Source organism: Hemicordylus capensis, chromosome 1 (assembly GCF_027244095.1).
Source record: "Hemicordylus capensis ecotype Gifberg chromosome 1, rHemCap1.1.pri, whole genome shotgun sequence".
Lineage (NCBI taxonomy): Eukaryota > Metazoa > Chordata > Lepidosauria > Squamata > Cordylidae > Hemicordylus > Hemicordylus capensis.
This window is the reverse complement of record NC_069657.1, coordinates 136,424,717-136,447,868: the sequence shown is the minus strand read 5'-3', so window position 1 is coordinate 136,447,868 and position 23,152 is coordinate 136,424,717. Positions and strand designations below refer to the sequence as shown.

Sequence of the window (23,152 nt, the reverse complement as noted above, 5' to 3'; positions counted from 1 at the left end):
CACACAGTGGCCCACCAAATGCCTCTGGGAGGTCCACAGGCAAGAGCTGAGGGCATGCCCTCTCTCTTACTGTCACTTCCCTGCAACTGTTATTTAGAGGCATCTTGCCCCTTAGGCTGGAGGTGGCACATAGACCTGTGCTCATAGATAGACTTTCTTCCATGAATTTATCTAAACCCCTCCTGAAGCCATCTAGGTTGATGGCTGTCAACACATCTTGTGGCACAGAATGTCATAGATTAATGATGCATAGATTAATGATGCATAAAACAGATGCAAATAACTCATTCAGCTTCTCTGCAATCTCCTTATCCCTTTTAATAATCGCTTTCATGCCCTAATCAGGGAGGGCCAACCACTTCCCTGGCAGATTTCCTACTTCTGATATATTTAAAGAAGTTTTTGTTCTTCCCCTTAATACTTCTAGTGATATTCTCCTCAAACTCTCTTTGCATCCCTTATTGTCTCCTTGCATTTCTTTTGCCAGAGTTCATATTCCTTCCTGTTCCTTTGATTTGGGCATGACTTCCATTTTCTGAAGGAAGTCTTCTGCCTTTTATAGCTTCGCTGACTCTACTTGTTATCCATGCTGGTGTCCTCCTGAATTTGGTGGTACCTTTCCTCCTTCTTGGTTTACATTCTAACAGAGCTTCTAGTATTGTGGCTTTAAATAAGTTCCATGCTTTCTGGAGTGATGTGGCCCTCCTGACTTTCCTTTCCTTTTAATCAGTCCTCTCTCTCTCTCTTTTTTTTTTTTTTTTTGAGAAGTTTCCTCTTTTGAAGTCCAATGCATGTGTATTGGACCTCCTTCACAATTCTCCACTCACATGTATGCTGAATTGGATCGCACTGTGGTCACTGGTTCTGCAATGGTTCTGCAACACTTAAATCTCATACCAGGTCCTGGGCACTATTCAGGATTAAGTCCAAAGTCACATTCTCTCTGGTTGGTTCCGTGACTAAATGTTCTAAGGCACAGTCATTTAGCATGTCTAGAAATTTGGCTTCTTATGTGTGGGTAGTGAAAGCCACCCATTATTACTGCTCTGTCTCTCTTTGACAGCTCTTTGATTTGCTTCTCCAACTCCAGGTCACTCTCAGCGTTTTGATCCAGAGGGCGCTAGCAAGTCCCTAATAACACATTTCTTTTCAGACTGGTCATCCTAGGTTTTCTAGTTTTTTGGAATCTATCCCTTCTTTAATATACAGTGCTACTTCTCCCCTCCTTCTCCCTTCTGTAGAGTTTATATCCAGGAATAACAGTGTCCCGCTGGTTCTCACTGTTCCACCAGGTTTCCATTATGCCCACTATATCTAGGTTTTCATTAATAACCAAGCACTCAGCTCACTCCTCTTCGCTCAGAGGCTTCTGATATTGGTATATAGACACCTATACGCCAAGTCTCTTACTTAGTGTTGGCATGTGCTGTCTTCCTTACCATCATTTGACCTTTTTGGCCAACTGCCATGTGTTTCCTTCTGCTCAACCCCATGGCTGTACTCTGCCACCTTCTGGTTTATCTGAAATGCATACACCCTCACACATTAGGGGATTTTGTTTGGCGAACCAGATACCACCCAGTTTTTGTTGGCAACCCCTCAGGCATCATTTTAAGAGCTGCTTTGTGACCTTTTTGATTTTAAGCACCAGCAGTCTGGTTCCATCTTGTTTCAAGTGGAGTCCATCCCTTTTGTATAGGCTTCGCTTGCCCCCAAATGTATCCCAGTGCCTAATAAATCTAAACTCCTCCTCCCAGCACCACCGTCCCATCCATGCATTCAGACCCCTCAACTCTGCCTGTCTTGCTGACTTTGCACGTGGAACAGGTACAATCCAGATAATGCTACCCTGGTGGTCCTGGACTTCAGTATGCTACTGAATGATTGAATCACCCATTACTAGGAGGCCCCCACCCCCTGGAGAAATATCCTCTGTGCAAGAGGATAGGGGTGCATCACCCAAGGAAAGATTCCCCACTAAGGGAGTGATTTCCTCTTCCTCAGACCCATATCCTCCTTCCCTGATACCTTCATTTTTCATGACAGCAGAAGTACCGTCAGCCTGGGAGAGGGATGCCTCATTCACATCCCTGAAGGGCTCATCCACACACCTCTCTGCCTCCCTGAGCTTCTTCAGATCATCTAGAGACCTTGGATTCAAGGGAATGAACTTGTTCCCTGAGAGGCAGGAGCTCTTTGCACAGAGTGCACACCCAGGACTTCTGTCCCTCAGGCAGATAGTCATACATGCAACACTCTGTACAATACACTGGGAAGCCCCCGCTCCCCTGCAGGCATTCTACTGGTTTTAATTGCCTAGTTAGAATATATAGGGCTTGCTCACTTGAACGGACATATTGGGTTCAGTTGTCAACTAATTAAAGGTTTTAAATTAAAGCAGGAGTGTAGTACTCTGTCTCCTCTGTGATGAAGGGGGACTGCTTGTGTGCCTCCCCACCGAGATCCCCGCTAAACCGCTGCTAAACTCCTGTTAAACTCTTTTGATATCTGTTTGCAAAGTCCTGTTAGCAAAGTTCCTGAGAGCAAAGCTCCTCTGGTCTGAACCTTGTCTTCAAGATCTGCTTGCAGTCTGACACCTCAAGAATGTGACCCCTGCCACAAGCTGAGTCACTCAACTGGAATGAATCCTCCACTCATTGTAACTGTCCTGCTCTGCCAAACACACACACTTCCCAGCCAGCCACCAATCAAACCCTAGGAAATTACTAGCCCTAACCAATTTAGCTTGTTCTTTCCCCTTTGTTTTCCTGATTTATTGATTTCCTTACTGTGTTTCCTTGCTTGATATCTTCTTCAGTAGAGAAATACAAAGCTTGTTGCCTCCTCTGTCTTCAAAATCTGCTGGCAATCTGACTCACCTCAGGAGTGTGTGGAGGAATGTCATCTCTCGTCACCTATCTGATTCAGTTCTTTAGCTTCTGTCCCTGAGAAGCTCAGTTCAGGCACAGGTGTATGCTCAGTATCCTCTGCCATGAAGACAGATGCAAATAACTCATTTATCTTCTCTGCAATCTCCATTTTCATATCCTCCCAGACTAAGACAATATTAGTTCTCCATGCTGATCTTTTGGGTAGCTGTGGTTGCCTGAACACGGTGCAATAAATTATTCCTATCTCCTACCCACCAACCACAACAGTGTGCTGAGGATTCAATTAGGCTTGAGTGATGAGAGCAGCAGGCCACAACTTTTCACACCTAATCTAACATGCCTGACCTATCATTCTTCCTTAGAAGTACCAGTAAATGAAATAAGTGTGCAAGTATAGCTTTGGGGAGTGGGAGCTTTTAGTGAGTGGAGAGTTCCCCTCAAATTTGGGAGGGCAAGATTACAAGGTCTCTGTAATTCAGATTCCATTGTGTTCATTGGTGTGACACAATGGAAACCTAATGCCTCCCCTGCAACTCTTCTTATTGGGAGCCTCTATACTGTACCAATCACTCCCTTCCCTTCATTCTTACCTGCTGGTGGCAACAGGGAGGTCTCACTAGAGGTCTCACTAGAGGGTGAAAGGGGGAAAGAAGGTATCTCGAACCTCTAGTGAGACCTCCCTGTTGCCACCAGCAGGTAAGAGTGAAGGGAAGGGAGTGATTGGTACAGAATAGAGGCTCCCAATAAGAAGAGTTGCAGGGGAGGCATTAGGTTTCCATTGTGTTACACCAATGAACACAATGGAATCTGAATTCTTGAACTGGACTCAGAACAACCTGAGCTATTTTACAGTTTTGAAAGTATGAGTTTAAATGTTTGTTTGTATGTTTTTAAATGCAATTTGCCAAGCCCACCTCCAAACTGAGCCAAGAGGAATTCCCTCATCACTACTCCTTGCCTTGTAGTTTAAACATGTTAAAATTGCTTCAGAAATCTATGTGCAGATTGCTCCATTGGAGGGCAGTAGAAGCTACTGCATAGGGGTCAAGTCTTCAGTAACCAGCCTCCTACTTGACACTATGTCGGGGGATCCAGCAGAGCCTCCCTCCCCTACCTTTCACTTGTATGAATAGCTCTGGTGAGTGACTTGGAATGGATCTTGATCATGTGTTTGGGAAGAGGAGGAGAATGTACTGTGTTAAAATATATTATTCTCAGTTAACCATACATTGTACTCTTGTTTTATATTGCCAGTTAGAGATTGTGAAAACCATTGCAAGTATAGATCCTGTACTGTTCATTCATACGTTTTCACCAGCTATAATATTTTCAGCTGCATTTGATATGGATTTTTATATATTTCGGAAATCAATTTGGCAGGTAAGGGGTATAATTTCTCATTTTGAATTTGCTATCCTGAAACATAAGAATAGGGACCTAGCTATGCATTAGGCACAAATGTGTACAACTGAACCCATACAGCTGTTTCTCCCCTCATCAGAAAAGCTACTTCAGGAGGGGACAATTTGAAGCGGAAAAATAGGGTGGGAGTGAGGGGAGAACTTGTTTGCAGCCTTTTCACTGTGCTGCTTCTCTGCTCCAAATCACCCACTGAAGCCATCCCTCCATGGGGTTTGCATTCTTTGCAATGGCAAAAGTGTTTGGAATCCCATTGGGGGAGAAACAACTTTGGGAGAAGCCAAAGCTGAGAAGTGGTCTTTGGGTAATGTGTAGTTAGCTCCAAGTTGATGAGATTGTCTTTGGATGTGGTATAAACTACTAACAAGCAGAAGGTTGCCGGTTCGAATCCCCACTGGTACTATATCAGGCAGCAGCGATATAGGAAGATGCTGAAAGGCATCATCTCATACTGTGTGGGAGGAGGCAATGGTAAAGCCCTCCTGTATTCTACCAAAGAAAACCACAGGGCTCTGTGGGCACCAGGAGTCGAAATCGATTTGACGGCACACTTTACCTTTTTAAACTACTAAGTTACTGATACTTAATTTTCCAGCAACAGCCAGGGAGGCAGTTCACTATAGGGAACTTGCAGCTGCTGTAGTAAAACAATTGAATCGGAATGGAAAGCCCATCTTTACCAAAAAGAATTGGGAGGTGGCAGTGGAAGCAGGGGACTTGTCAGTCAACACCATGAAAGCATGTGGTTTGTATATTTGTAAAAATTAAAATTGACCATTTTAAGTTTGATTTTTCCATCTGTGAAAGCCTTCAGAGTGACTTAAAAAACAATAATAAAAATGGACAAAAACTAAAAGTAGCAACAAAGCTAGACAAGTAGTTCATTTCAAGCCGGATATCTCATGGAACAATGAGGTCTTAATGACCAATCTGTAGCATGTGAGTCATGTGAGAGAATGGAGGCATCAGTACCAAAAAGGCCCCACCACATGTTGCCAGCAGCCATACTTCTGGCAGCAGATATGGATCAAGGCCTCTGTGGAAGATCTTAATGACTGGACAGGTTTGTATGAGAGCAGATATTTCTAAAATATCCAGGTTCAAATCATAAAGGACTTTAAAGGTAATGACTAGTACTTTGAGTTGTGCCTGGAAACAAATAAGGATCCATTGAAAATGAAACAGAATGATATGGTCCCTGTACTGAACACCCAGGCCATAGCCTTCTGGAGCAGCTGCAGTTTTCATATGCTCTTGAGAGGCAGCTCTATGCAGAGCATGTTACAGTACTCAAGCTCAGATGTGATCAAGGCATGATTGGAACTCTCCTGCTCTGCCTTCTCTAGAAAATGATGTACTTGGTGTGCCAATAAAACTAAGCAAAAACACTCCTGGCCACAGCTGCCACCTGAGTATCCAGGAGCAATGCTGGGTCCAGGAGCACCTCCAAGCTGCCAGCCTAGTTCTTCAAGGGGAGTGTAACTTCATTTGGAATAGGCTTTACATCTACTCCCAGTTTAGCTTTCCTACTGACCAACACTTCTGTCTTGTTTGGATTTACTTTTAGCTTGTTCATCCAACTTATAACCAATTTCAAACACCAGTCTGGGACCTTCACTGCTTCGTTGGATTCATATGGAAAAGAGATACAGTTGAGTGTCACCTGCATATTGAAGGCAGCTCAACTAAACCTCTGCACAAACTCCTACAGAAGTTTCATGTGGCTGTAAAATAGCATGGGGGACAATGTGGAACCTTGTGGGACCCAGTCAAAGGCTGTTGTTGAGTGGTAGTTGACTGGCTGCTGATATTGGCAAAGACTGCTAGCCAGTCACCAACTGTGCATTAGCGTGATGGTGACTGAAATGGCTCCTGCCTCCACTGCTGATTATTTTTGACCTCTCTTCAGAAATGGACATCTGTTAAATCTAGTTTGAAGAGAAAAAGGTTCAGAGAAGAAAGGACTTGCATTCTTTCTCTTATCTTATTACCCTCCTTGCATATATGCTGATCAGGGGTGCTTTGAGTAGTTACATTACAGTATTTCTAGATAGTGCCCTTCTCCTGCTAAGGCACCACAGCCATAACTATTTTGACCAGTTTGTGCTGGTCAGGTCAATATCCATGTGGCTAATCTGTTTTAGAAGATGATTAAGAGGATAACATGAGACCATTCCCTGTATGTTGCCCTGAACTGCTTGGAGGAGGGATGGGATACAAATACGATAACTTTGTACATAAATCAAAGTTATTGATAAAAGTGATTCTTGCCCCCAAGTATGACTGTTTCATAGCCTTCAGTTAGCCCTTGTGGAGTGTTTGAGATCAGTCTCCTAGACTTTCTTGATGGTCTAAAGCAGTTACAGAGGGGAGTGGGATACTGATGACTCATCATCTCCTCTTGGATCTCATTCAAATGGTTTGTTCCCTCACTGAGAGCTCCAGTCATTATTGCTGGCCATTCTGCAACCACCTCTCCACTATCCTGCTGTGCCCTGAAGAGAGTCTTATGAGGGCTTCTCTTGTAAGAGGCCTGTCAAGCCCCACAAGAGCTCATTGGTCCTTCTAGCCCCTCTTTTCCTCAACAGAGCCTTGCAGACAACATTTCCAGGGCTTGTCTTCTCTTTCTACGCTCTCATCCCTGTCTCTTTCCACCCTGCTGGAGCCCAATAAGCCCTGGCTGCTTATGTTTCCTTTGGTGTTTCCTTCAATCCTTTAGGGTCCTATGGAGTTATAAGCAGCCAAATGTAAAGGAGACTCTTGCTCTTGTATGAATTTAGAATATTCTGGGATTGTAATTTCTGGAAGTGATTTGCTTATTGATATAACAAGAATATACCATTCCTATGAAGAGTCTGTATTCTTTACATTTCAGTTGTATGATCTGATTTTACTGTCATGTCCTACATACCATTGTACCATTAAACCTTTAGTACTAAGCCAACTTAATTTAATATATATTTTATTTAGTAATATAGTTCTGAAATCTATGCCTATTTTATTCCAAATTATCTTTACAGGTGCTACTACTTGCAGTTCCTGGATTTTTGGTGAATAGCGCTCTCCTTGCATTCCTCACTTTTAAACTCAATAAGTTTGATGGGAGCTTTGATTATTGCATGTTATTTGGAGTAATTCTTAGCACAACAGACCCTATTCTTTCTGTGGCTTCCGTAAAAAACATTGGTAGGTAAGATTCTATGCAATTTTTACATATATTTTATAACACTATAGATTTTGGAGTATGGCGATTGTCATTTAGCTTTACAGAACTTACTTTGGGCCAAACATTTTTCTTGTCTCCACTCCCCCCTCGCTAAAAGCAGCTGTAGGGAGCCCAGTTTGGATTGGAGCTGTAGTGGGGTGGGCTGACCCCTTCTGCTCACGGTGCAAGTGCCCCTATCCAAATCCCTCCTTTCATAGCTACTGTCAGCTATAGAGGAGGAAGCCATGCCCATTGCCATGAAATTGGAAGTCTGAGTGTATGAGGGGAGGGAGAGGGAGAGGGGAGGATGGAGCACATGAGGCCAAGGCCCACTGATGTAATTAAATGTGAACTGAGGCTATGGGCCAATTTGAACAATACTTTGCCTGACTGGCCCTCTTTGTATAATAAAAGGGTGTGTGTACTATGAGCACACACATCCTCCTAACATGACTGGGCACCATTCCTTAATACCATGAGGTGCTGTACATCTGAACTGACCCTCAAGATGTACTACCAATGTTTAAAGTGGTATTCAAAGTGCATGTAGAGAGATGGCTTGCATGAGCCAAGTTCCAACACGATTAAAGAATGGTGTCCTGGCATGCCAGCAGGGGGAAGGGCGTGTATACTCCTGGCATAAACACATCCTTACCATGCAAGGAGGGCTGGTTGGATAAAGTACCATTGAAATAGGTCCATTAGGACTCAGTTTTGAATTAAACAAGAGCTCATTATAGTTATATCTTTTCCAGTAATTCATACTATTCAATGAGAAGCATTGTTCTATTCTGGAACAAGGCATCACTGGACATACACTTTTCTTATACTTTTCATTTTAATCTCTCATTCTAAAGAAAATGGAGCTTGTAAAGGAGCAACACTACAAGGATTATTAAATAATTGTTTATCACATATATTGTGAAAACATCAAGAATTGTAAGAGCAGCAGTAATATATTTACAGCATGGAAGATCAGCCTTTGGTTTGTCATTCCTTTGGCCAGTGCTCATGGCCTCAAGTGATGATTCAAGTAGTATGGACATACTACCAAAGAGAGAAAAAGGTAGACACTTAAGTCACTAGTATTCAAAAAGTCCATCCACAAAATATATCATCCAAAGACATAAACTAATGAAATACGAAATGCATATTTTATTTATTTAGAATATTATATACTCTTTTTCTGCTTTTATATACCATTTCTTCTGCCAATAGCTGCCCTGTGAATTAGACAAATGAAGAGGTTGTTCCCGTCACTAGCTCTATCCAGCCCAATCAATCAATCTTTATTATGGTCATGGACCAGCATAAAATATAAAGTTGATTACATATTAGAAGAAAAAGTAGCTAAAATTATCCAGGGTGATACAATACCAAAGTGGCAGTTGCTGTTAGAACTTGTCTGTTACATTTTAAAAGGGCTCATTAGAGATGTTGAAAGTGCTCCAAGGCAAGCAACCCAGTGATTACATGGTCCAATTAAGGGGTGGGGGTTCCATTTGGCACGGCACACCTGTCGAGGATACTGGAGGTTGGTAACAGTGCGGGTTGGGTAGGAGAGAGGCTCTAGTTGGAGGAGGATTGGGAGACAGTTGCTATCAAATTTTGGAACAACCTCTAGGCTCACTGCAAGTGATGGCAGCAGGGTGCATTTGATTTAAATCAAACTGATTTAATTCACGATTTAAATCACTAGTCAGTAAGGCTTGATTTAAATCATAGTTTTCTACATAAAGACTAATTCTTGCTGGTATAACTTTAATATGCAAGTAGATGAAGATTTTTAGAATAACAACTTTTCATATTAGTTTTTTTATCCCCAGTTTAATAGGTTAATCATTCATATTTGGACAACTTTTCTGTTGTACTTAGGAAGGAGAAAAATAATCATTACCTTAATAATAATAATTTAAATAGATTTATTCAACTGAAACAATAACATTACAGCATATGTTATTTGCTTAAACAAACATCCATGTTTGTTAACTAATTTGGCTAAACAAAATATATATATTTTAAGAAACTTAGACTGTCAGCCCAGCCTACACATGAAAAACTTAAATACTGTCCTCTGTAGCTCACTCGTCATCTTCATCTTCTTCTTTGTTCATAATCTGGAAAAGAAAAATAAGCTTTCCTGCTTTATCAGGTCCCAAACGATTTCTCAATTTAGAATGAATGAGTCCAAAGGAAGAGAATATTCTTTCAGCGCCTGCAGAAGAAGCTACTGCTGTTAAAAGTGAAATCATTACTTGAACAGTCTCTAAATCCAAGTGCTTAAGTGACTTCCACCAGTTCACTGGTGTGACTTTCTTTAAAATATCTTCAGCAAACATATATTTCTTGAATGGTTCTCCCTTAGCTTTGAAGTTTATTATAGTTGGCATTACAGATGGATGATTGCTGGATACCCATGTCATAGCTAACTCCTCTTCCTCAGCACTTAAGTTTTGACCCTGGTACTGGATATTGACAATATTTGCCAAAAAATGAGCTGGAGACAGTACTTGTCCCATTCGTTTTTTTAATGCTTGTAATTTAATTCTGTCCATGTGTAGTTCTGTTTTTAAGTGTTCACTCAGTTCCTTCTAAATTTCAACAGCATCAGCAATAAAACAGTTATTTTTCTGTATTTTGTTTAAAGATTCAGAGATGGGTTTCAGGATGCTCAGCATATGTTCAACATTTCTCTTAAGCCCAATGTTGAGGATTTTGGCCGTGACAGTGCCATCTATTTTATCTCGATTTTGTTCACAAACTGTCATCAGAATAGGCCAGTTCTTGATATACTGCTCAAAACAGTCCACCACAGAGTTCCATCTAACATCTTGTGGGAGCGTTAGCTTGGTTCCACCCATCCTTTTCAGAGCTGCTGCAGCAAAGTGATTGTTACGGAAGTATTTAGCAATTTCAACAACATTAGTCTTTATTTCTGGAACACTTAAGTCTTTGGCTAAGAGGTGCAGCAAATGAGCACTGCAACCATATGTTATTAGCTTTGTATTCCCTTCCTGCTCTTCTAAATTTCTTCTCATCTTGGATACATTTGCAGCATTGTCTGTGACCAAACTGCGTACTAGACATTTGAATTTTTGTTCACATGTTGTTATAGCTTTTACTGCCACTTCTTGTAAGTATTCTGCTGTGTGTGCATTTCCTGACGTATCAATTGTTTGTGCAAGGAAGACTTTCCCTTCTTCTGTTGTTATACAAGCACATACAATAGGATCATTGTGGACATTACTCCACCCATCAATACTTAGGTTAACAATTCTACCCTCCAGAGCTGTTGCACATTGCTCCATTTCTCTGTCATACACTTTATCCAGCAGTTTCCCTGTAACATCTGCTCTGCTGGGTGGACTGTATCCTGGTCTCAGTGACTGAACCATATTAATGAAATGTGGGTTCTCAGTCAGACGGAAAGAAGAGTTCGTTGCATAAACAAACTGGGCAATTTTTTCATCAATTAACTTTTTCTAATCTGCTAGTTTTTATCACAAACTAATCTATGGTGGTTCCAGGAGGGAAGGATTTTTTCTTTCTTTTAGGTGATAGTGATATGTGGCTGTGGGTGTCTGATGATGATGCTAATGAAGCACTATCCTGGATGGATAACTCTGAAACTGTAGAACAGGAGGATGGTGATCTTGAAGGTGGATAGTTTCCAGAATCCATGAATTCCCCTAAACAAAAAAGTCAATGCTGTTATTTTATTGTTTATACAATTTCTGCTTATTGTACACAGCACTGCCCCAAAAGGAATATTTGCTTTTCTTCATAACTGTACCAAATGACAGTAACATGCAGTAATAATAAGAAATATAATTTTGCTCAAACATGACAGTTCAAGGCAGTCTTTAGAAATATTATATGATTCAATAAAAATGTTTACCAACCTGAAGATCCTGCCTGTTCAAATGTGTTTCTTTGGTCATCTTCATCACAGCACTTCTCATGATGTTGCCTCATTCGGGCCACCAGGCCTTGCATTGCTTTGTTGCAGTGTTTGCATTTTGCACGCATGCCTGCCTTACCGATAGGTAAAGGAACTTCATTAAAATATTGCCAAACTGGGTCTTTTTTATGGCCTGCTGCCATTATAGGTTTTTTCCTCCAAGGAAAGAATGTGATAAACCTCAGGTCATACACACAAAAAGATCCAAAGACTTGTCTGTCTGTGGCTATGCAGTATTGTGCTCAGAAAGTTTCACTTTCATTTTGTACTGCTTGTCTGCTTGCCCCTTCCTCCTCACACTTAGTTTCACTTTCTTCTTGTGCAGATCTATTCCACTCCAAACAATCAGAAAAATATTGTTTCTATTCTATTTCACTGAACTTCTTGAAACTTAGCACTGAAGGGGTTGATTCTGTATTCATAGGTTTGTAGAACAATAGGATTAAGGTCTTTTTCTCAACTCTGTTCATGTCATAACATTTTTGCTGTGAAGAAGAGGCATGTGATCTCTGCTGAGTCAAATTCAGTTTTGAGAACTGCAAAAGTAAACCAAGCATCTGTGATAATATCTTGTAGGCAGAGAAACTGCCCAATAATCTTACAAAAACCTCTGGAAGAGCATGACATTGTAAATGGATTAATGGAATTTATTTACCAAAAAAATTAAACATATACAGCCTTATTCTACATAATTAAAAAACTAATCTTTATTTCATGATGGAATAACCTTTGGATGGTAATATATTTTCCTCAAAAAGCATTTTATTTTAAAAAATCTGATTTAAATAAAAAAAATCCATTTTTTTTGATTAAAAAAAAATCATTGATTTTTATCCACCCTGGATGGCAGCATATCCCTGGAGACAATTATATAGTTGATAAATAAGTGAATTCTCCTGGCTGATCTCCATTGACAGCACCATTTAGGATGTAGAGGTTAAGTTTAGTTGCCGTTTGTGCCAGACAGAGTCCCGCAAAGTTTGATCTCTGATCCTTTGCAATTCAACTGGAAGGGAGTCCATCATCCTTGGGATTGGGAGGGGGGCATTGATGTTTCAAATACAGAGTGTAATCATCAAGGCCCAATCTGGCATTGAAATCAGTAGCCAGGACCACTAGTGCCTCGGGATGAGAGAGATTGAGATCCTCAGGGTAGGTTTCCATTTTGGCCCAGATGGTTCTTAGCTGAGTCTTCCGCTGTTGTGAAGGAAGAGAAGTATTAATTATCAGCAGGGGCAATGGCTGAGTTGGATTAACACTGACATAGCATAATTCTTGAGTGGGGAAAGAGATTTTGATGAAGCACTAAGAGCAGTGGAGACTAGTCTGCCTGGAGGTAGTGATGGGCTGGATGAGAGGTAACAAGCTGAGGCTGAATCCAGATAAGACGGAGGTACTTATTGTGTGGGGTCAGAACTCGGGAGATGATTTTGATCTGCCCGTTCTGGATGGGGTCACACTTCCCCAGATGCAGTCTGGGGGTGCTTCTGGACACAAAACTCTCCCTGGTGTCCCAGGTTGAGACAGTGGCCAGAAGTGCCTTTTATCAGCTTCGGCTGACACGCCAGCTGCATCCATTTCTTGAGATAAATGACCTCAGAACAGTAGTCCGGAAACTGCAGTTAGTCCAGAATGCGGCAGCCAGATTGGTCTCTGGGTCATCTCAGAGAGACCATACCACTCCCATCTTAAAAGATCTACACTGGCTGCTGATAAGTTTCTGGGCAAAGTACAAGGTTTTGGTTATAATCTATAAAACCTTAAACAGCTTGAGCCCTGGGTATTTAAGAGAACGCCTTCTTTGCTATGAACCACACCACCCATTGAGATCATCTGGAGAGGTTCGTCTGCATTTGCCATCAGGCTTGTCTGGTGGCTACTCGGGGACGGGCCTTCTCCATTGCTGTCCTGAGGCTTTGGAACACTCTTCCTGCTGAAACAAGAGCCTCCCCATCTCTTACAACTTTAAAAAAGGCAGTCAAGATGCATTTGTTCACACAGGCTTTTAATTAGACACTGTTTTAACAGTTTTAATATTTTAAATTTTGATGTGTTAATCTTTTTATTGGTTTTTATTGTCTTGTAAACTGCCCAGAGAACTCTCGTTTTGGGCAGTATAAAAATGTGATAAATAAGTAAGTAAGTAAGTATCCCTATGCTGCCTTTTGGTCTTCCTCGTACCTGGCTCTGCCCTGAGTGAGAATGAAAGGAATCCATTAAGTAGCAATTCCTCCTTAAATTTAAGACTATATAATCAAGCTGCACACCTTGGACATATGATATCATTTATTCTAGAAGTCTCAACTAAACAGTGGGTCCAAATAGAGAATGTACAACAGGCGATGGTTTTTTAATACGAGTTTCTTTTTGTTCAATTTCCTCGCCAAAGATAGACAAGATTAACCATTTGTTTACTAAAGCCATATTCCAGATATGGAAGAAAAGATATAAGGAGTTGATTGGGACAATTTCCCCATTAACACCTTTAAAGACGCATTTTGACCCTGGAAATAAATGTGTTGATTCAGCGAGATTTTTTGAGGAAATATGGGTTATATAGATTCAGAGACCTTTTAATGGGGAGGGGTTATGTAATAGGGAACAGACTGAGCACAAGATAGGTATCAGTTACCATGGTTATTTTGGTTTAAAATTAAATCTATTTTGAGTAATAAAGAGATAGTAAATTCAGTAACTCAATCACTTTCACATGTTGAAAAATTAATTCTGTCTTATCAGGATCAGCCAAAAGGGATAGTTTCCAAAATGTATATACTACTGCCCCAATTAGAAACAGGGGACCCCCCAAGAACTTTGAAGGGTATTTGGGAAATGGATTTGGGAAGTCCTATAGAAGAGAGTAAATGGCAATCAAGTCTGTGGGATTCTTGTCAACTTCCATACAAGAGCTACAATGGAAGATTTTACATCGGTGGCATTTAACTCCAGTAAAATTAGCATATATTTCTCATAATTATTCTGCTGAGTGCTGGAGGGGAACAAAAGGGAACATTTTATCACATGTGGTGGTCTTGTGAAAAGGTGGTGTGTTTTTGGCAAAAAATATTTGGAGAAATAAGAACTATAATGAGACAAAATGTGGAGTGTTCACCAAAATTAGGGTTATTACATATATTTGTAGGAAATAATGCCAAGTTAAAAAATAAGGAACTTGTAACTTTTTAAATTTGGCAGCGAAAACACTAATTGTTAAACAATGGAAATATTTGGATCAATTAACAATTGAGCACTGGTTTAATAAGGTGTGGTCAATTGTGCTCTTAGAAAAGATCACTGATAAGATTAGATTAATGCAGGCTGTGAGAGTAGAATCACAGTTCCACTGTATTTGGGCAGATTATAATTATTATATTAACAGTACTAGATCTGATTTTGGATTTTCTTGTGATATTTGGAAAATATGATTGTTAAATGTACTTGTTATTATGTGATACTGTTCTATGTTATTACGTGAATATTGCAAATAAAAATTAAAAAAAGAAGTAGCAATTTCTCTGACATCCATGATTCCTGTATTAATAGGATGTTATGGCGGGCCAAGAAGTCAGTGAATGGGGCATCCCTTACAGATGTGGCCCAGCCAGTCACATTCCAGCTGAGGAGTTTTATGCTGATCCTCTAGATGTCATGGGGATGTTAACTGTGCAGAGGGGCTCTGTGAGAAAAGGAGGGTAGCTTCTGGGCACTGTTCTTCTGTTTCCGGGGATCTTGCTGTTACCCTCAGTTGATCTCTCACTTCTGTCCCATCAGCCAAGTGACCTGGGACCTGTCCAGGAAGACCTGAGTGTTCCCATTCTCTGGTAGACTATTTTAGGAAACCACCTCAGCACTGTCAGAGGGGATTCCTGGCCCTGCATCCTGTGGATCGATGTCCTCTGGGGCTTTTGAGGGAGTTTGAGTTCCCATATCAGGGAGGCTATCAGGAGGGACCTGGGTATCCATTGTCCCTTGCAGGTTGACTGTCTCATCTATCTTGTCCGTAGTGTTGAGTTGGGCCTCAATAACTAAGGGCACCTTGATTCCCAGCTCTTGCAGCATGGGTGGTGCACCCCTTGAGTTAGAAGGATAATATGTGGGTCCTGTGAGTTGGGATGCTGGTGGAGGGCTCTATCCTTCACTCTCAGTGGTTGCCCGAATGTTTGTGTGAGTCGGGGCTTTCCTCACAGAGGGCATCCCTTCAGGTACAAAGCAGGGCGTTGCAGGAAGGGCCTGGGGAGTCCATGTAGGTAGCCGTAGGTAGCCTATCTGGGGTGAGGAGAGCAGTGATACTATTAAAGTGTGGGTCTGTGGCTAGTATCACTCCTGGGAGCATGTCAATTGTGTCTGGAATCTTTATACTGTTTGTCCTAAGACATCCTATGGAGGCAGGGGAATGCGTGGGGAATCGATTACAGTCACTGCCATATTCACTTTCCAAATCAGTTTCAGTACCTGATTTAATTTCATTATTGGAAGGATGTACTTTTAACAATCCTTTAGGCGGAGGCTGTTGTTGAATTTCCATAGCCTGCTCTATCTCTGCCTCGTTTTCAGAGTCTGTGACTAGACACCCAGCAATGCTTGCCTTCGCCTTTGGGCTGAGTCTCCGCATAAGCTCAGCAAGCTTATTTCTTAAGAGTAGGAGATCATCCTCTTGTCTGAGAGGCTGGGATTTAACTAGCTCTGCAGAGAGTGTTGGTTGTGGTAAGACTTGGCTGGGACACTTGTTTTGTAGTTCCATCCTTGGATTGGAAGTTTGGATCCTTCACTTCAGTTGCTCGGGTTGTTAGGTGCTGGTATGGCTTTGTGCGGGGGGGGGGGCAGTAATTTGTTACCACTTAGTTGTCAGATTTATTGCCACTGGTATTGCCAGCGTGGTGTAGTGGTTAGAGTGCTGGACTAAGACCGGGGAGACCCGAGTTCATATCCCCATTCAGCCATGAAACTAGCTGGGTGACTCTGGGCCAGTCACTTCTCTCTCAGCCTAACCTACTTCACAGGGTTGTTGTGAAAGAGAAACTCAAGTATGTAGTACAGTGCTCTGGGCTCCTTGGAGGAAGAGCGGGATATAAATGTAGTAGTAGTAGTAGTAGTAGTAGTAGTAGTAGTAGTAGTAGTAATAATAATAATATTTAGCAAGCCCGTGGTTAATGGTCTCGTGTCGAGATCTTCAAAGACTTGGTGGGAGGATAGAGTGAATTGTCTTAGGTGCTGGGCTGAGCGGAATAACTGTGACGATACGTAAGCTGATTTAAAGGTTATAAATAGTCTTTTATAGTCTGCCTGGGTTCTCAAGAAATGAAAGTTCACCAGTTCTGTAGGACTGATTTGCTGCTTTTGGAATTCCAACAGGGAAGCAAGAATTTTCCTTTTGGTTGCCCATAAATAAGAATCCATCCTAAGGAAGTGGATCAGAATTTGGCGGGTCTGCCCTGTACAATGAGTCAGATGTGAGGGAGGTGGGGGCTGGCCGGGAGCTGTTGACATCAGCTGATCTTTTAACCCTTTGTTGGGTCCTAGCTGTGAAGTGGGCAGAGGCCTGTGTTAAATTTTCTGTCTTCCCCCCAATGCCATTCAGACGTCTGAGAATAATTAGCAAGCTCTCAGCAGAAATCAGACAAGTGTCGCTTAATTGCTGAGTGACAAGGTCAGACAGGTGTGCGTGAGGTGCTTGGTCAGGTGCTATAAAATTTCCAACCACCTGTCTCAAGGAATTTCCCTGCTCTGCCCTTCGATGAGACAGCTTTAGGGTGATTTGTTTCATTTCTGTCTTCTGGGGTGCCAGCTTGAATGTGGGGAAGGGGGTTTCTGTGGCCAGGGTTGTGAATCTGTTCTTGGTATTCACAGTAAATGAATCTCCTGTCACTGCCTCCGTGGGGGGGAGGAAGTTTTCGATCCTCAGCTGTTTCTTCTCTGATTAGAGCTACTTGTGAGAACCACTGGGATTGGTCCCGATCCTGGCACTCCTAATTTAGCTCGGGTTTTTTTATCTGGGCTAAACGTCAAGTAACCCACTGCCAGGTCTTGTGGGAAGCTGGACTGCTGGCAGCTCCTTTCGGGCTGCCAGCAGCCATTGAAAGAATAGAGGCTGGGGGAAGGGGCAACCTGCCTCTAGAGTTTCTACAGCACATCACACTGCTTGCACAGTGCATTGTGGGCTTCCTAGAGGCTTTGGTTACCAGCTTCCAGTTTGCCATGCTGCTCATTGCAGGAGTGATTGTGAGGGCTTGCAAGCAGCGTGGCTTCAGGAATACCTGTGGTCATGTGGGGGAAGGTAGGAACGATCCTGCTTCCCACCCCAGGTATAATGGTCATGTGAACAACTTTTATAGCTTCCATGTCCCACAGCATAACACGAGTGTTGCAGAATCACCTGTGCCATGCATGGCTCTAACCCAGCCACTATTGGAACAGTTGACCTCCTATGAGATCACAAGTCATGTGCAATCACTTAAGAGGTTAAAGGTTTCAGTAGTTCCTTCTTGCACAGCACTGTTGTCAAATATGTTAGAGCCCTACAGCAGCACAGGCAGTTCTGTAATCCCCATGTTAGCTGCAGGACATGTAAGCCTATATAAAAAATGCAAAGCAAAGTACAAATTGATGTGCAGGGAAGGGGTCGGGGCCAGGGCATGTAGGACCCTAACCTTCTGTCCCCAAACAAGCCCCAGACTCCCTCCTCAAAAGGAATTTCTCACTGCCACTTTCCAGGCAGACTCAAAGCCTGTAAAATCACCTTGAACTTCCCAAAACACACAAGAGGACAATTCAAGTGTTACCACAGGTTATCAAAGATAACCTCCCAAAACTTCCCAGAGCCTTTCAGTAAAAACAAGTAAAACGTCTGGTTTATTAAGTAAAAATTAAAGGAACAATTTACAGGCAATAAAGGTGTAAAGCAAATGTTCCAAAAGCAAAATAATTTTACTGATCCACACTTTAGATGTTGTTGAAGCCCCGAGGCTGTTTACTTGGTTGTAAAACCAAGTAAATTTGGTTTACTTGGTTGCAAAACCAAGTTAATTTGTTCTTTGCGAATAAGATCTCCTGTATTCGGGCTGACTTGGACTCCACTATTTCTGTAGGGTCTATGGAGGAGGTGTCTAGCAATCCTTCTTGCAGTATTAGATTGGATCAGTTTCAATCTGTGACTCCTGAGGACGTGGAGAAGCTGCTTGGGGTGGTGTGGCCTACCACCTGTTCTCTGGATCCTTCCCCAACTTGACTGCTTCTATCTAGCAGGGAGATTGTTGGAGGTGGCCTAGTTAATATCATAAATGCATCGCTGAGGGAGGGTAGGGTACCCCCCTGTCTGAAGGAGGCAATGGTTAAACCACTCTTAAAGAAGCCTTCCCTGGACCCTTTAGCGATGGACAGTTACAGGCTTATCTTCAATCTCCCTTGGTTGGGCAAGGTGATTGAGAGGGTGGTGGCCGACCAGCTCCAGGCAGTCTTGGAAGAAACTGATTATCTAGACCCATTTCAAACTGGCTTTAGAGCTGGCTATGGGGTTGAGACAGCCTTGGTCGGCCTGATGGATGACCTTTACCAGGGAATCGACAGAGGGTTCTTCTGGATCTCTTGGCGGCATTCGATACTATAGACCATGGTATTCTTCTGGATCGCCTGGGGGAGTTGGGGATAGGGGGCACTGCTTTACATTGGTTCCGTTCCTGTCTCTCAGGTAGATTCCAGATGGTGGAGCTTAGTGACAGTTGCTCCTCAAAACAGGAGCTGTTATATGGAGTCCCTCAGGGCTCCATTCTGTCACCAATGCTTTTTAACATTTACATGAAACCGCTGGGTGAGGTCATCGGGAGGTTTGGTGCTGGGTGTTATCAGTATGCTGATGACACCCAAATCTACTTCTCCTTTTCATCTTCAGAAAATGGCACTCATTCTCTAAATGCCTGCCTACAGGCAGTAATGGGCTGGATGAGTTATAAGAAATTGAAGCTGAATCCAAGCAAGATGAAGGTGCTCATTGTGGGGGCTCACAATCTGAGGGGTGAGTTAGATCTTCCTGTGCTGAATGGGGTTACACTCCCCCGGAAGGAGCAGGTGTGCATCTTGGGAGTACTCCTGGACCCAGGCCTCACCCTGGTATCTCAGGTGGAGGCCATGGCCAGGAGTGCTTTCTATCAGCTTCGGCTGATTCGACAGCTGCGCCCATTCCTTGAAGAGGATGACCTCAAAACAGTGGTGCATCAGCAGGTAACCTCCCGGCTTGACTATTGCAATGCGCTCTACGTGGGGCTGCCTTTGTACGTAGTCCGGAAACTCCAGTTAGTTAAGAATGTGGCAGCCAGATTGGTCTCTGGGGCAACCCGGAGAGACCATATTATGCCTGTTTTGAAACAGTTACACTGGCTGCTGATATGTTTCCGGGCAAAATACAAAGTGCTGGTTATTACCTTTAAAGCCCTGAACGGCTTGGGCCCGAGATATCTTAGAGAGCGCCTTCTTTTACATGATCACCACCGCACGTTAAGGTCATCTGAGGAGGTCCGTCTCCAGTTACCACTGGTTTGTTTGGTGGCGACTCAGAGGCGGGCCTTCTCTGTAGCTGCCCCTGGGCTGTGGAATGCACTCCCAGCAGAAATTCATAACCTTAATTCCTTACTGACCTTCAAGAGAGCCCTTAAAACCCATCTGTTTGGCTGACCTTTCAGGGTTTTTAATTAGTTTTAATTGTTTTAATGTTTGCCCTGGTTCTCCAGGGTTTTTAGCTGTTTGAATGTTTAATTGGTTTTATTCTGTTTTTATAGTTTTGATTTTAATTGTTAACTGGTTTTATTCTGTTTTTATTCTGTTGTAAACTGCCTTGAGCCAGTTTGGAAGGGCGGTATATAAATCGAATAACTAACTAACTAAATAAATAAATAATAGAAGATGGATTTTAGATTCATAAAGCCTTACTGCATGGCTGAAGTCTTTTTGTCCCAACGTGGACAAAGAAACTCTATATGCTGCCTGAAGCACACAGATTGGAATTGGGCAAGAGTCTGTCATAGTTCAGGGGCTTAGCATCAAATAATGCCAAAATATTTCGCTTGTGGCTGCCAGTGCCATATTTCAGGCAGATGTATGCATATGGAAGTCTACAAATCAGGAGATATATTCTCGAACACATGTAGTGCCCTGTAGGGGGCACTTTCCAAAATGGTCCCGCAATGTTATTGCAAAAGTCCCTCAGCGGGCTTTAGAGCCCTAATACTGGTAGCCAACCTCCTTAAGTGACTACCAATAATCACCAATGAGTTTTTCTTCCAAATTCAACTTCTTGCATAGAATTTTAATGTTATTTCTGTGCCAAAATGACCCCAAAAGTCATATTGCCTACAGGCCACGCTATAAGCAACATGTCCCTTTCTTTAAACCTCACTCTCCACACACGCAACCACCACCAAACAATATCAGGGCTAGTAATGGTAAAACCTTCTGTTTCAGATGAGATATAAGATGCTTTCAATTCTCACTCATGTTTTTAAAAACATGGAAATTGCAAGTTAAGGTGCCTATCTTAATTCCCACATCATATATGTTGTAAAGACTTTGTATAGTATTGTATAGTATGCTGTTTTAGAAATTAGGCTCTATGACCTACACTTTGTCTTGGCCTTTAAGCTGGACATTGGACTAGGGAGGGATGCATCTAGGCAGAAATTCAATATGTACAGCTTCCTTGATGGATTTCTGTCTGATGCATTACTACAAGGCACAGTTCTTCTGCAAAATGTTATGTATTTTAGTAAATGTTCACGCAGAAATTCAGTAGCAGTTCCACATATTCTTCTAGGAAATCTTTCTCTCCACCCCCCACTCCCTTTAGGCTGCTAGCTATTCAAGGTCTTTCTTAGTCTAAATCTGGAGTTCTTAATCTGGGGTTCATGGATTCCTTGGGGGTCCATGAGGTACATTTAAGTGGTCCATGGAAAATTAAATCTATAATAATTAAAGTTAGCAACCCCCCCCCCCAAAAAATTGGCTCACATCCTCACTAAAGGTGCAGAGGTACAGTGTGCAAAGTGCATCTGTAGTGTTTAGTAATGCAGAGTTGCACTTGATGCACAAGAGAGGCAGTTTCTGCCAATCCCCGCTTCCCATAGATGCACACTCTGTGACTCAGGAGTAGGTCTCTGAGGGCGACACATCCCTCAGGGACCAACTTTGGAGTAACAGCAAACACTTCCAGGAGCAAACGTTGCCTCCTTCCATGCATGCAGTGCAACTTTGCATTACTAAACATTATGGGACCGCTTTGCATGCTTCCTCTCCACACTGTTAGTGAGGATGTTAGCCACTGTTTATAATCATATACGGTATGCCCTTTATTTTTTGTTAATTTTAACTATAAAATTATAATATATAAAATTATAGAATAGAGTGGGGGTCCATGGATAATACTTTAGGGTCTGGGGAAAACATTAAGAACCCTTGATCTAAATCAAGGAAGGAGGAAAGATTGCCAGGTTGGAATTTGCCCTGATTTTGTGCACTATCTTTAACTGTATTTCACTGCATGCTAATTCAGAGGAAGAAGATGGCCTGGTTGCCTCAGAACATGCTGATACATTTCCCTCCTCCAGAGAGCATATGTGTGTTCATCCATGTGTGTACAGGACAGAGGACCTTGGTATTCGTGAGGGTTCTGTTCTGAGCGAGTACTGCTGATGCCAAAACTACAAATAGCAAGGCATTGGGGCAATGGAAATCCAGAGGTTAGGTCCCCGCTGCCTGGGAGGAAAAAAACACAAATTTCAAAAATTCCCCTCCCCCACCAAAATAAAGGGCCCCACCATGCTCCATGGGCCTTCTGCAGTCCAGCAATGCCCCCCACAAAAACCCAAAGGCCCAATTTCTCTGTGAAAGATCGCAGGGGGGAAATGCCTTTTAAAAATTGAAATGAGTCACAAAATGGCTCCTCGTCACAAAATGGTGGCTGGAAATGACTTCTGAGGCCATTTCCAGCCACCACAACCTGGAGATATGCGGATTTAACCCTTCAAAAACCATTTTTTACCCATGTATACTTAAGTCGGGTGTCACAACCTGACTGTGGATATGTGAATCTACGGATGTTAGATCTGTGGATATCGAGGTTCTAGTGTGTGTGTGTATCTGTCTGTACATATACATATTTTATTTATTTATTTATTTATATTTATTCATTTATTCATTCATTCATTCATTCATTCATTCATTCATCTATTTATTTAACATATTTTTATACCACCCAAAACTTACGTCTCTGGGTGGTTTACAAAAAGATTTAGAAGTATAACATTAAAAATAATTAAAAAAAAAATAAAAGCAAGAAATTTAAAACACAATTTAAAATTTAAAAACAATATTCTAAAAACAACATTAAAACAATCAAAACAATATCAGTTAAAAGCCTGCGTGAACAGATGTATCTTTAAAGACTTTTTAAAAGTTGTCAGAGATGGGGAGGCTCTTATTTCACTAGGGAGCGCATTCCAAAGCCTTGGGGCAGCAACGGAGAAGGCCCGTCCCTGAGTAGCCACCAGATGAGCCGGTGACAAATGCAGACGGACCTCTCCTGATGATCTCAATGAGCGGTGGGGTTCGTAACGAAGAAGACGTTCTCTTAAATACCCAGGGCCCAAGCTGTTTACGGCTTTATAGGTTATGGCCAACACCTTGTATTTTACC

At 42.2% G+C, this 23,152-nt stretch overlaps 1 protein-coding gene across 8 annotated transcripts in view; it reads left to right on the top strand.

Moving 5' to 3' along the window:
- LOC128338664 (sodium/hydrogen exchanger 10-like) overlaps nucleotides 1–23,152 on the top strand; it is a 241,324-nt gene that overhangs the window by 17,757 nt on the left and 200,415 nt on the right. For 7 of the 8 annotated variants that reach the window (XR_008312667.1, XR_008312666.1, XR_008312672.1 and 4 more), the window contains exons 3-5: nucleotides 4,146–4,271; nucleotides 5,878–5,961; nucleotides 7,331–7,496. Coding sequence is in view for 4 of the 8 variants with exons in the window: in XM_053281442.1 (XP_053137417.1) it covers nucleotides 4,146–4,271; nucleotides 5,878–5,961; nucleotides 7,331–7,496 (376 nt within the window). In the remaining 4 variants the exon portion in view is untranslated. The remainder of the gene's footprint in view (nucleotides 1–4,145; nucleotides 4,272–5,877; nucleotides 5,962–7,330; nucleotides 7,497–23,152) is intronic. The other variant, XM_053281432.1, reaches the window with a different exon arrangement.